Source organism: Pezoporus flaviventris, unplaced genomic scaffold, assembly GCF_033815535.1.
Source record: "Pezoporus flaviventris isolate CSIRO_AGI_PZ_B2104156 unplaced genomic scaffold, CSIRO_AGI_Pfla_v1 ptg000006l, whole genome shotgun sequence".
Lineage (NCBI taxonomy): Eukaryota > Metazoa > Chordata > Aves > Psittaciformes > Psittacidae > Pezoporus > Pezoporus flaviventris.
In genome coordinates this window covers 8,399,627-8,413,598 of record NW_026892554.1, presented here as the reverse complement: position 1 = coordinate 8,413,598, position 13,972 = coordinate 8,399,627, and the positions used below count along the sequence as shown (strand labels likewise).

The 13,972-nt window shown below is 51.6% G+C and overlaps 2 protein-coding genes across 3 annotated transcripts in view; one reads left to right on the top strand and one right to left on the bottom strand.

Moving 5' to 3' along the window:
* Positions 1-1,523: 1,523 nt before the first annotated feature.
* On the top strand, positions 1,524-6,744 carry RLBP1 (retinaldehyde binding protein 1). 2 transcript variants are annotated; one of them, XM_061446777.1, is made up of 8 exons: positions 1,552-2,277; positions 3,068-3,111; positions 3,361-3,489; positions 3,695-3,896; positions 4,690-4,868; positions 5,527-5,685; positions 6,048-6,158; positions 6,246-6,744. In XM_061446777.1, the coding sequence occupies exons 2-8, from the start codon at positions 3,100-3,102 to the stop codon at positions 6,402-6,404; spliced, it is 951 nt and encodes a 316-aa protein (XP_061302761.1). In that variant the 5' UTR covers positions 1,552-2,277; positions 3,068-3,099; the 3' UTR covers positions 6,405-6,744. The 2 variants fall into 2 exon arrangements, with proteins under 2 accessions (XP_061302760.1, XP_061302761.1); XM_061446776.1 differs by having other exon boundaries at positions 1,524-2,277; positions 6,048-6,744.
* A 1,916-nt stretch (positions 6,745-8,660) lies between these two features.
* Positions 8,661-13,972, bottom strand: part of ABHD2 (abhydrolase domain containing 2, acylglycerol lipase) — a 28,128-nt gene continuing 22,816 nt past the window's right edge. The window contains exon 9 of the mRNA XM_061446775.1: positions 8,661-13,686. Within this exon, the coding sequence (XP_061302759.1) occupies positions 13,490-13,686 (197 nt within the window). The 3' untranslated portion in view covers positions 8,661-13,489. The remainder of the gene's footprint in view (positions 13,687-13,972) is intronic.

Genomic DNA, 13,972 nt, shown 5'->3' with positions numbered 1-13,972 from the left:
CCCGGGCAACAGTCCCGCCCGCAGCGCTCACTTCCCGTCCCCGCCAGCGGCTGAGCCCGCCCGCCCCGGCAGCACGGGAGGCCGCGGGTTCGAGTCCCGCGCGGTGCGGGCGCAAGGCGGGTACCGGGGCACTCAGCATACAGTGCCCATTAGCAAACGTGATCAGTTTGCTCGATCACCGCGTTCAGAGTTGAAAGCAGGCACTGTCATGTTAATGTCACCCCAAAACTGGGCTGAAACGTCGGTTCTACGACTCTATGATCTTCAGTAGCGTCATCTCTTCAGACTTCTCTGATGAAGCAGGCTTGTCTGTCTTATGGAGACAGGGCAAGAGCTGGGCTTATTCAGCCTGGAGAAAAGAAAGTTCCCAGGAGACCTTAGAGCAGCTCCCAGTGTCCAAAGGGGAGCTACAAGAAATCTGGAGATCCCTATTAACGTTCAAGGCCAGGTTGGACGGGGCTTGAAGGAACCTGCTCTAGTGGAACGTGTCAAGGGGCTTGGGGTGAGGTGAGCTGCAAGGTCCCTTCCAACCCAGCCCATTCTATGATTCAGGGCCACCCGCAGCACAGCAGCACCCAGCACCTTCGAGAGCCACTCGCATGTTAATTCCAGGGGGATGAGGGGTGGCCTTGGGCACACGAGGAGGTTTAGCCCGTGTTTAAGCAGCTTGATTTATCCAGGGGATCCGGTGCCAGCACAGCGTGGAAGCTTTTGCAAGCCCTGTGCTCACGGGGAGCGGGTTCACCCAGGGCCAAGGGCCATGGGGAGAGGGATAACTGGACCTGGCCAAGAGATGTCCTAAGGGCTATAGCCACAATACTTGGGGATGGGTTGTCCTTGGGGCTGCCAACCATCCCAAGACTCCTTTTCGCAGGACAAAGCACCGTGATGCCAGGGGCTACACATGAGTCTGCAGAAGTATTCCATCTGTGATGAGCGTGATGGCCAGGATGTCCCTGTGGTCCCCTCTGCCGTCCCCATGCAGGGCTATTGGGGTTATTCAGGATGATATTCCCCCATCACACACCATCTTGCTCTGCAGACAAAGGTACTAGCTTTAGGAGGAAGCAGAGCCTTACACTAGGTCTGGCATAGGAAGGGACAAGGAGGTTGGGGGTCTCAGTGTGCGATGCCTCTGGCCATGGTAGCATTGCCTGGGGTCTTGGCACAGTCTGAGTTTTCCCTCCCCGCTCCCCATTGCCCTTCATCAGGAGTCTCGTGCCTTCCTCCTCCTCCCTCGCAGTGGGGTCTCAGCTCTGTTTGCAGGGCAGCCCCGTGGAAACCAAATCCGTAAATCCCGGTGGCATTACAAAATGTGCCTTGTGTAAGCCCCTTCAGTCCTGCCCGGCACTCAGCCCAGCCCCACGGCCTCCCCAAAATCCCTGGTGTGGTAAGAGCCTGACTCACCTCCAGTTCTAGGCTTGGGAAAAGAGCTGTGCATGGCCCCATCCTCACCCAGCTCCTGCAACCATGGGCCCAAAGAGTTAAGGCTGCAAGGGCTCCCCCACCCCATGCATGCTGGGTCATACCCAAAACACTTGTTTTGCCACCCCTCTGCACCCATACATGTGCTCAGCACCATTCCTGCCACATCCTGGGCTCCCCTTCCTTATGATTTCACCCCAGGGATGGACAGGGTTCCAGTTCCCAAAGCTCCAAGCAGGAAACCATCACCTGGGACGCTGTAAAAACAATGATCTGCTCATGCTTTCTCATTCTAAAAGCTGAAAAGGGACCCATACGGATGCTGGTTTGGGAGGAGTTGGAGAGCCCTGGGATGGACCAGCCCTGGGAGCATCCTTTGCCATGGATCTGTCCCTGCAGCCGGACCTTGCCATGCTTTTTGATGCAGAAGCTATGGAACAGCCCTGACCTGCTCTGCCCGGGGGAGCAGGCAGGGATGGCAGCCAGCCCCCGCCTGCCCCTGCTCCGTGCTAATGAGCGAGTTACACAACAAGGAGCTTTTATACTTGGTTAATCGGGTCCGGCATCCCGGCTCGCCCCTCCACGCACACTCGGGCTGGCCAGCGCAGCCCCAACTCCCTCCTTCCCTCCCATCAGCTGCCTTTTGTAATGCTGGAATGGGGTTTCTCGCCGGGGCTGTGCTGCCTTAATTACAAAGCTGCAGTGAGTTGATGCCTTGTGACGGTCTAATCCCAAACCGCTGACTCTACAAAGCTTTTGCCCCTCTATCTGCCTGCTCCACTCCGGCCTTGCCTTCCACGCGTCCGTCTCGGTCCCCGTGCACTGACCCTCAGTTCAGCTTTCCTATCCCTGGTGAGTATCCGGGGCTTTTCCCAGCTGAAATAGCTGCATTGGAGACTCATCCAGCCCTTAACATGGCACTGCTGGGGTTGGGATTGGTTTTAGTGCCTGGCAAAAGGGGATGCTCACCCTGGAGCTGGTGGAAGTGACTGAGCTGGAGCCAAGCATCCCTTGCACTGCCTGGGCTTGAAATTAGTGCAAAAGGCAGGAGCAGGGATGAGTGCTGGAGTTAGGATGAAGGCAGCCCTCCTCCTCCTCCTCGAAGGGCATGAGAACAAGGTCTTTCACCCAGACTGAGATGGAAAGATGCTGCGAGGATCATGGTCCAGCCTTGCAGCCAATGATGGGCTCTGGGCTGGAGCAGTGGGGCTTGAGGGCTTGGGGAACACTTTGGGGATAGCAGGCTGGTAGAAATAAAAGGCAATAAAAGCACTTTGCTGGCTGCCTGGCCAAAGCTGGGCACCCACTTCTGCACACATGAAGGTGGTCTGAGACAAACAGCGCTGTGTGAGCTCATGGGGCCAGGAGGTCCTTATGAGATGTCCCCAGAGCCAGAAAAAGGATGGTGTCAGATGATCAATACCCACATCTTTAAGCTGCTTTTGCAAACATCCCTGGTGTTTCTCAAGGCTGCTGCCAGGCAGATGCAGGCAGTACATGATGGAACTGAGGAGGGATGGGGGTGTGTTCTGGGTATCTGCCTCCACCCTTTCCTGAGCAAGAGGAGCAGGGATGGGGCATAGGGGGGGATCCAGAAACCATTAGGACCCCGTCACTGCTGATTGCTCCTTCCCTCTCCCAGTGTCCTGCAGCTGACAGAGGACAGAGGACGACATGTCTGCGGTTGTGAGTACTGCCCCTGTGCTGCCCTATCCCCTAGGCTCTGAGCATCCCCTCCCTGCAGTGCTGGGATGGGTTGCACCCCATGCACCTCTTACCCCCTGGCTGCTCTCAGCACACAGCCCATCCCCATCCCACTGCACCCCCTATGGAGTCTCTGCCCTTCCCCATAGCTCCCTACCCCAGGAGACCGGCAGCGGGGCAGGGAGCATGGGGGCTGGCTGGGGAGACCCCACATGTTCTCCTCACCCCCAGACGGGCACCTTCCGCATTGTCTCGGAGGAGGAGCAGGCCCTGCGCTCCAAGCTGGAGCGCCTCACCACCAAGGACCACGGTCCCGTTTTTGGGAGGTGTGAGAAGATCCCCCCGCACACCATGCAGAAGGTGAGGGTGGATATGGGGAATGGGGGGCAGGCACAGACTGGGGCTCCTGCTCCTTCCGGGGGGGGCAGAGAAGACCCTCAGCAGGCTCTTGCATTGAGTGCAATGCACTTACACCCTGCGCTCCCTGTGCTAGGGTGCTGCAAGAGCATCGCTGCATCCCCCAGCTTTTGGTACCTAATTGGGGTGTTTTGGGGTGTGCTTCCAGGCCAAGGATGAGCTGAATGAGACGGTGGAGCAGAGGGAGGTGGCAGTGAAGGCGCTGCGGGAGCTGGTGCGGGAGCGGGCGGGCGGTGATGAGGTGTGCCAGGCGGTGGCAGAGAAGGTGCAGGACAAGGACGACTCCTTCCTCCTCCGGTTCATTCGCGCTCGCAAGTTTGATGTCCACAGGGCCTACGACCTGCTGAAAGGTTGGGAGAGGTGCTGGGCTGGGAGGCTGGGATGCAGGGAAAGAGTTGGAATGGGGAAGGAAATAAATGAGGGTGGTACCAGGCATCCCACAAAGCCAGAACAGTCCCATTCCATGTCGATTTATGGGACAAAAGAGGGGGGAAAAAAGCATTTGGTGGTGTTCTATTTGTGCAGCAAACCCAGCTGCTTTGAGCTGCATCCCTTGGAGATGCCCATATCCTTCCTGTACCCATGTAAGCAGCTGGTCCTGCACCCATCCTGATGCTTCTATGCATGGTGCCTGATGGGTTCAGCACCCCTGCAATCCCTCGAGGGCTGAGGGCAGGTTGAGGCGCTTTGGCACCCCTTCCCTACACTGGGAATGACCCATAGGGATGGAAGGGCAGCCCCTGCTTGGCTCCGGCTCCACTCTTTGTGTCAGCTTGGGGGGGGATAATGAGTTGTAATTATCAGCACTGGCTCCCATTGGAGCTGTTTTGTTTGCCTGCCTTTTCCCAGGAGGAGATTCCTTACTTTGTGCCTGCAGGGAGCCAAGGGAAGGGGGCTGGGTGGTACCACCCTAACAGGGAGCAAGGGGAAAAGGGAAATGAAGGGAAAAACGTGCTTGTTGAGGTGTTAGAGAGGAGGCTGATGCGGGATAACATGGGGAGAGTAACACTGAGCACAATGGGGCTGGTGCGCTGCTAATCTGTATGGACCCCAGGCACAGGGCTCAGCACGGATGTCTCCCCATCACCAGTGCTCCTGTGGCTCCCCAGCCACGTTGTCCTCCTGATTCCTGCCTCTCTGCAGGCTACGTCAGCTTCCGCCAGCAGTACCCGGAGCTCTTCGACAACCTGAGCCCCGAGGCCGTGCGCAGCACCATCGAGGCCGGCTACCCCGGCATCCTGGCCAGCAGGGACAAGCATGGCCGGGTCGTGATGCTCTTCAACATCGAGAACTGGGACTACGAGGAGATCACCTTCGACGAGGTCAGCTCAGCAGAGCGGGCGCGATCCTGCCCCTTGGCACGTATGAGCACGACATCCCTATGGACACGTGTCCACACACAGTCTCCAGCCACCCAGGTTGAAGCAAACCTGTAACCCTTTGAATTTATGCTTTGAGGGAGCATGACAGAATGGTCCATCCCAAAGGGTTCCTTCTATGTCCCATCCCAAAGGGTTTCCTTCCTTCCCCCTGACACGGTGCAAGATGCAGATAAATTCAGGCGGTGCATTCCCCAGCCCCAGTAACACGGGGTGAAGAAAGGCACCACACCATTAAATCAAGGTTCTTTAGAAAGGAGGGGCCAGCAGGGAAAAGGAGGAAACTGAGGCACAAGGCACAGAAAGGGCCTCTTGGCATAGAGGTATCTATGTAACTTACAGCTTCCCCTAGCTGTGTTTTCTGCTCAGCTCTGAATTTGATCACAAGGTGTCACTGACACCAGATCTGACTTCAAAGGGGAATGTGGTGGTTGTTGAGCATCCCCTGCAATGCCCTCCCTGCTCTGAAGCCTTGGGCTGGCTGTACAAGCAGGCTGGAGTCAGGCAGACCCAGGCTAATGCTCCATGGAGCACATCCTGGGAAACTGGAGTCTGCAGGAAGTGAGACCTAACACAGACCCTGCTGCCTCCTCTCCATCAGATCCTTCGTGCCTACTGCATTATCTTGGAGAAGCTGCTGGAAAACGAAGAGACCCAGATCAATGGGTTCTGCATCATTGAGAACTTCAAGGGCTTCACCATGCAGCAGGCATCAGGGATCAAACCCTCCGAGCTCAAGAAGATGGTGGACATGCTGCAGGTGAGGAGGCAGAGCCTGCGCCCACCAAACAGGGGGCCCTGGGGGGATCAAAGCTCAGGGAAGGGAAGTGGCAGGGCTGGCAGGGTTTGGACCAGAGGCTGAAGACACTTGGCTCTCCCCAGGGAAGGAGCACAGCAGAGATGTGACCATGCTTATGGAGCAGGAGCTATGAGCCCTATGGAAGGCTCTAGCTTCCCTGGGGCTGGGGCTGCTGATCCTCTGGGTCAGAACAAAACGGGGCCATCAAGGAGAGAATGGGAGATGGGGTGAGGAGAGCCATGGCAGTGCCAGGGTGTCCACTGCTGCCTGCCCAGCTGTGTGTGGACAGCACCATCTGTAACCATCTGTGTCTGGCATCCTAGGACTCCTTCCCAGCGCGGTTCAAGGCCGTCCACTTCATCCACCAGCCCTGGTACTTCACCACCACCTACAACGTGGTCAAACCGTTCCTGAAGAGCAAACTGCTGGAGAGGGTGAGTGCAGGAAAGGGACCAGAGGCATGTCCCTGGGTGAAGCAGGAGATGAGAAGCGCTGCCCTGGTCTCTCCCATCTCCCTCCAGGTCTTTGTGCATGGAGAGGAGCTGGAGTCTTTCTACCAGGAGATCGATGCTGACATCCTGCCAGCAGACTTTGGTGGCACCCTGCCCAAGTACGACGGCAAAGCTACTGCAGAGAAGCTCTTTGGGCCGCGCATCGAGGCTGAAGACACAGCTCTCTAACCCAGCACAGTAGGATCAGTGGTGGCTCCCTAACCCCAGCCACCCCCTTGCCGTAGCATTGGTTGGATGACTGCTCGTGATGAGGTTGTTCCTTGCCTGTCCCTCCTCTTGCCTCCCCACACCAGGCAGCGGGCTGCCCGGCAGCTCTGTCCCTGCCAGGCAGAGCATCCTTCTCTCAGGAGCCAGCACAGGAAGGAGGATACCAGCCCTGGAGCTGCGGTGAGGGGACAGGGGAGTGTCTGCTCTGGGAAGGGAGGGCTGCAGCGAGGCAGAAATAAAGTGGTGTTGAACAGCAGAGTTCTGGGGTTGCTTATGGCATGTGGCAAGGAACAGGGCTCCTTTTGGGTGTAGGCACACTGGCTGTGCTCCTCATTCTGAGGAAGCCAGCAGTGTCAGTGCTTGCTAGCAGACCTCTGCCCCCCCATCACTGACTGTCCTTTGGCACAGAGGCCAAGGAACCAGCGGTCTCCATCCTCCCTGCATCCTAATGTGAGCATGACCCCTGCCTGCACAAGGACCCCCACTTCTCAGTCATCTGCTCTAACCAGGAAAGAGAAAACAGCCCAAAAGATGCAGGAACCCAACCAGTGCCCCAGGCTCTGTGTAATTCCTGCTCAGGCAGGCAGGGAGGGAGGGAGGAGGAACAGAGGCTGCAGCAGCTGCTAAGACTAGGAGATGGATTTGTCCATAGGAGAGTGAGGGACAAGCAGAACATACCCTCCTGCATCCTTCAGAAGCTCTTTCTCCTAGTACTCTGCTGTGGGAGAGAGCCCCACCAAAAGCCACCACAGAGGGTCTTTGCCTGGAAAATGAGTTGTGCTGGTGGTAAAGCCAGTGCTCATGTGGAGGCAGCAGCACTGGTCTGGGGAGGAGGGAGGCAGAAGTTGCTGTGCCCCAGGCAAGGCAGTCTGTGCTGGTTCATGAGCCAGGCATCTCCTGTTCCAGACCATCATCTCCTCCCTTGGCCAGCAGCAGGGCTTGGAGATGAGCAAGTTGCTGGTCTTTGCCCAGGTTATCTTCTCTGTCACCCTCGTTCTGTCCCCTTTCCTCCCTCTCAGCTACACATGGGCACCTTTCACCAGCAGAAACCCAGACCCAAAGGCAGCTGGGGTGTTGGGTGCTGACAAGAGCTGCATTCATCAGGGCACTGGCTCTGGCTCAAACCAAACAGGACATGGGCTCCGAAGCTGCGGGGAGGATAGGGCATGTCTGGGCAGAGGCAATGGGGTTAAATGTGTGCGAAAGGCACCTCTCTGCTGCATTTGGCTTTGCACTGTGCAGGGCCGGGAAGCAGCTGGAGCCATCCCAAGGAAAGCACGTGTGACAGCCCCTACAACCGTCAGGCCAGAGCAAACACAACAGCACAGCTTGCTTGGGAGACAGAGCAACTGCAGCTCACTTGTAAAAACAGACACAAAGCCCCATGTGCGCAGACAGAACAGCACACTGCTGCCTCTGGGATTGGGACAGGAACAGCTCTTGGGAGGTCGCTGTGGCTGCTTAACACTGCTGGGACACGTTGTGAGCCAGGAGCTTGCTTTGATGGGGACACAGAAGAGCACAGCAGAGCAGTGAGCATCATCCACGCATGCCTCAGCTTCCCCCCCCACAGTGACTCTGACAAAGTTCTGAAGCAGATCTAACAGCTAAATTACAATGGCCAATAAACTAGAGATGGAGCACAAAGCACTGCCTCCCACAGAGCAGTTCTCATTACAGGGGAGGAGCAGCAATGGTCCTGGTCCAGCCCAGCCACCCCAACAGCAGTCCCAGTTACCCTCCACATCTGTCTTGGTCTGTAGGTAAAAACCTGGTGAGCTCTTAATGTCAGTCAAGTGATGCTTTTGGCAGGGCTTCTCTCTGCCCTGGGCTCAGAGATGGCATTGTTGCTGTTGTGTGTTTCTTCTGCCAGCAGCTGAACGATTAGGAAATCTACCCTCTCTCAAATAGGGACAAATGACACATGGTGATTTCTGCAGAAACATGAGCCCAGAGTTTCACCACATCCTCAAGGGAAGCGGTCATCACAGAGGAGAGGCCTTCTGTGCTGCAGGAACGGCTGGGCTAAAGGACTCCTCTTGTTCCTCCTTTAGCTAAATCAGAGCTCATAACTGAGGGAACATATTCATTTTAATCACCATGTACTCCCCCATCAAATGATTCTCTCCCCACTGCAAAGGGAGCAAGAAAGGCATGGCCTAAAAGTGACAGACTTCATCAACCAGTAGCACTGCACACAGTCACTACCTGTAGCACTGGCTTCAATAAGTCCTTTATTTTTAAATAAAGAAAACCCACTGAATCAAAAGATAACAAAAATTACATTTTGCTTTGCAATGATCTCCATTTTACACCACACGGAAGAACAAAAATTAAAGAGAAAAATCAGACATTGTTTTATATATATTTATATATATCATTTGAAAGGTAAACATCAGCAGATATAGAAAAATTGCATTGCTAGTTGCAAATCATCTCCTCTGCAGCCATCGGCTCCAGAGAATCAGACTCAGAACATGGCAGCAGAGAGGGTGTCTCAGGATACGAAGCTGTTTCAGGGCAGCATTTAGGGACAGTCACAGAGTAGAGTTTTGCCAATTGGAAAGTATTTTGATAGCAAACTGCTCACCAAGAACATGAGAAGCCACTCGGCTGCTCTAACACAGCTGCATGGGCACAACAAGGGCACAGGTCTGTTGTTCCTCAGCTCTCTCCACACCTCTTCGGGTTGGGGGTTTTTCGAGGAACAGGTTTTGCTTTCTCAAGAAGAATGCCCAGTGATCTGTCACCAGGAATTATGGTCAAGCTGACAAGGTACACAATGAGAAAACATGCTCTTTTGGGAAGCTGCTGACTTGGGCTAAGCAGTAGGGTTTGGTTCTATCAAATACAAGTGGGATTTGTTTGGCCTTTTAAAGACTTCCCAGTTGGCAGGAGCCATGGGAAGGGTCAACATCCCAGAAGAACTATAGCAGAGACCCTAGGAGAAAGTTCTGTATCTAATCAAAGCTCTTGCATGACCAGAGATAGACAATGAGAGCTTATCATTCAAACAGAAGCAAAAGGGCTATGCGTAGAGCCACCTTATGGGATATAGTGCTTCTTACTGGCATAAAAACTACCTGGGTTAGGCAATGCTACTGGGTGAGGAAAAAAGAAAAGCCTTTATCCTCAAGTGATGCAGGGTGAGAGCTTCTGAAAAGAGTTAAGAGAGACTTGAAAAGGGCTGTTCAATCAGCAGAGCCAACCTGACAAATGCTGCCCTGGACTGCAGTGTTTGTGTCCACTGATTAACCAGCAAACCCAAGAGTAGACATGTTCAGAACACGACAGTTCAGGATAATCCTAGAAACTCTTCCACCACAGCATGGAGAGCTGGCATCTGCTTTGCTTCATTGATGGCACTTACACTTAAGCTCCCCCAACAGCTGAGGAAATCCAGGCCAGTGTAACCCACATTCCCAGTGACAAAGGGGTACAGTCACAAGGCATCCCTCCCTTGGGCTGCTGTTGCTCTGAGGCATTCGAAACCTCCAGAAGGTCCTCACACTAAGAGGAGTTGTTTGCTCTTCACCTACATATTGCTTTGAGTCACTGTGGCTCTGGGACCTACCCATCAGGCAGACCCACCTAAGGAATACAGACAGAGGGAGCATGACTCAAGCCAGAAACAAGATGATGCTCTTCACAACAAATGACTTACACATGTAAAACAAGGCATGGGCCTTTTCTGGTCTCCTGGAAAAAGGCTGAGAGGCATTTCAATAAGCTCCAGGCAGGCATAATATTTCTAGCAAAACCTGGAAGGAATCCAGGTGACTAAACTGTTTGGCAATTAAATCCTCAAGTTGCTACTCTCTGCTCTTTTGAAGCACTCACTTAGGCAACCTACCTTCAGCTACACTGCTGGAGAGTTAATAGACACAAGAACTTTGGGATTGTAAAGCAGCAAATCACATGTTAAGCAAAGCAAACCCTCCTTCTATGACTCACTCCCTACTGCTCGAGGAGCAGAGAGCTGAAAGTGATCCACTACCTATAGACATTGTTATTTTAAGCCTTCAAATAGACTGTAGCTAGTTGTAGGCTGCCCACAAAGGTCCTTTAAGTCAAGACTCACTTGTACAGTGCACATTGCCAGAGGTATCTCACAAGTCAGTGTCTGAAAATTCATTTACTCCTAAAAAGCAAAGCCCCCAAAGCTCTGAGAGAGCTGTTACTGAAGTCTCTAGATATGCTGATGTCAAGGGAAGGAGGAAGGAAAGGGCAAGGCACCACATGTCAAAGGTCTGGGGACTTGTGACAGACCCAGGACAGATGACACACAGGTATATTGGCTAAATTCAGTACTGTAGCTAATAGTTCCCAACATCTTTGCTTAATGCCCTTTGTAACCTGTATCTTCATAAACAGGAACTGCAGGAAAACACTCAGGAAGAATGCAGGGAAGTTCACATTTGTCTTTACAGTGCAACAACAACACTGCCAGACCCACCTGAAAACACTCTTGATTTAGAAGCTAACCAAGGGACCATTAAAAATGCTGGCGAATCTGATGTAGTGGAAGCTGCAAGTAAAGTACCTTGTGTTCTGTAAGAGGGACTTGGCCAAAAAGCAGAGACAAAACACTTGCTTTACCTTAACATTAACCTTCTCAGCCAGTTCCCACCCTCCTGACTTCCATGCTCTGGGCCAGTCAGCTGAACTGTTCTGCCAGTCTGGGGTCCTGGGGAGTAAGGTAGAGCTTCAGCCACTTGGGGAGCTGAGCAGAGCACCCCTCCTTTTGACAAGGCTCTCAAGTTGAGGATAGCAGATATTCTGCTCTCAAAGGAGCTCAGATGCACATTGACCTTTCATAGGTATCCACATGTTGGTTTATGTGATGAGCTCTTCAGCAGTATCAGTACCAAGGACTCTTCCTCTAGAACTGTCTCGAGTTGATACTTAGCACAGTAAAGATGGATTGGGGAAGGACACATGAAGCAGGGGGAGGGCAGGTTTGTTTCCTCAAGGCAGACAGCCACAACCTGCATTAAGCTACAGCTGTAATATATGATGAGAGTTGAAACACTTCTAAAGTTGTAACCCACTGGAGATAACAATCACATCCCTCTACACACCTAAATTTATGCTGTATCTATTTGATGTGTACAAGTGTTGTTTACACTCCACTTCTGTGGAAGCAAGATTTGAGTCCTATCCAATGAATATTACATGAACAGCTACTTAAGCAAAAACCTGAAGCACCTTATGACAGATTTTAGCGGTACACAGATGCAGTATGAATAAGAGGATAACAACATAGAGACCATCAGCTAAGAATATCCTTGCTACCTGATGCTCTAAAATAGTTCTTAAGGAATAGCCACAAGAAAGGGCAAGTCTTGCAGTAACTTTACTTGGCCAAGTTTTTTCTTTGAATCAAAAAGGAAACCCGATTTGCTAACGAGGAGAATGTGCAGATATCCACAGTTCATTGTAACAGGCCAAGGTGTCTGGCCTAAGGCAAATTAAAGGAATTTCCTGATACGATAATGCACCTTTGCTACAATAGTTAATTATTGCTTTATTAAAACAAAACCCACCTCTCCAACCTACTGAAGTTCAGGGACAGGGCACTCCAGAAAGCTTGCTCCCCTACATTACCAGACTGAAGTCTTGCAGCTTGTTTCACCCTTAAGCTATAAACTAAAGTGCCTGGAACATACACCAAGGCTGAAGCAATAAAGTGCTAACTGATGTGGGAAGTGAGACAGGAGAAGAACTTTACTGACACTGTGATAAAGCAGTCCTAAGGATGGATTAATGAGACTACAATATTGACAGAACAAACAGTAAAAAAGATCTTTACCACAAGGTTTCAGCCTCCCGATTGTCATGGGACAGCTTTCCTTCTGGCGGATAGACTAGAGTCATTAATAGCCATCTTGGCACAGACTATAACACCACTTGAGGGGAAAAGCACAAGTGAGTAGGCATCTTTCCTGCCAACAGCTTTAACGTTTCACACATTAAAACCAGAAGAGGATGTCTGGTTGTGAAAAAGGAATCAAGTGAGGAAGAGCCCAACGTCTCATTGGAGCCAGCAATCCTGCAGCCTTTACACAGATATGGAAGTAGTTAGCCATGCAGAGATACCATTCTAGTTGCACAGGGCTAGAGAACACCAGTTCCTCATCAATTGTAAGGCAAGTCATGTGTCCAAAAACCACTTGAGAGTACTTCTCTATGAAATATTCTTAAGGAGAGATTGAGCTCACAGAAAGATCCTTCAGATTCTTGATCACTGGTTTCCATTTGGAAGCCAGAGCCAGCTTCAAAAAGCCCTGGGTCAAAGAAAACCCCAGTACTAAAAAGATGATTACATTTAAAAGGACGCAAAGGTGACTGATATACTCTTGGTGCGAGAACATGTTTACATAGAAACATTACATGGTATTACCAGCCTGCAGCTTTTCGCAGAGTTCCAGCATAAAGACACCCAATCCACAGACAGCTGAAGCATGGAAAAAGTTAAGTATTTTTAGGTTGATTGACTTGTGTAAGTGCATTCCTAGGAACTAAAAGGCTTCCCCTTGAGATGGTGCAAGGCTGGAACTCCACTTGCAGTCAAGCATCTTTTTTTTCAAGCCACATTTTAGTGGCTTAGAGACTGAACAATGCTCTGTCCTGTGGCTTGGTACAGGATTTTTCCAGCACAGGGACAGAACAGAGCCTTAGTTACCCTGTTCCCTACACCTAAACAATGCTGTAGATCAAGTTTTTGATCAGCAGGAGAAGGGATTTTGATGTTTGAAACTTCTGCTATATTAAAGCAAGCAGCCTTGAGCTCAATAACCCTGTAACAAGTCACAGCAACCTAATTTTTCAGACAGAGCAGTAAATTACAAACCCAAGTGACTATATGCAAAAATGCTCTGACCAGATATTAACCTTTGCTTTAAGTCCACTTTGCAAGAAAAGATTATGATCAAACCCCAGCCATAGGATATCAAGGAAAATGGAAACCTGAAGCAGCAAGTGAGGGAACAAGATGTTCCCAAAGGGGGAAGATACACTGAAGTGATCTAGAGTCTTTGGGTCAATTACTCAGGGCCAGATACAGACTGCTCTGTGTCCGAGCAGTGAGACTTTGTCTTCTCCCACTGGCAGATGGCATTGGCATACTGTACCACGAGCTTATCCATCCAGGTGAGAGGTTCTGGGAACAGTACAGACCCCTCAAAAAATCCCAGGTGGCCTCCATGAAGGGGCAGCACATACATGACATTTTCTCTTTTCTCTGTAAAACAAAAGGAGGCAGAAAGTTCCAGGTTAACATCTCTGAGCTGAGAATGAAACAGTCTTGTTGTGATAAATCAGTTCAACCCTTGGCATAGCATCTGAACCAAAGGAGCAATCGTATAGGAAGCAGAAATGCACAAAGGTCAAAGCCACTTTGAAGTTCAAAGCACATAACCTTACTGCTTCACAGGACAGGGCGGTCTCCAGGAGCAGATCCCAGTCAGTACAGAGGGTGTCTGAGCAATGCCCGTATTTCCAGAAGAATATTCATTCTTTAACACATT

Coding starts and splice junctions, on each gene's coding strand:
- RLBP1 (XM_061446776.1), top strand. Junction 3,897..4,689: donor GGCCTACGACCTGCTGAAAG/GTTGGGAGAGGT, acceptor GCCTCTCTGCAG/GCTACGTCAGCTTCCGCCAG. Junction 5,686..6,047: donor AGATGGTGGACATGCTGCAG/GTGAGGAGGCAG, acceptor CTGGCATCCTAG/GACTCCTTCCCAGCGCGGTT.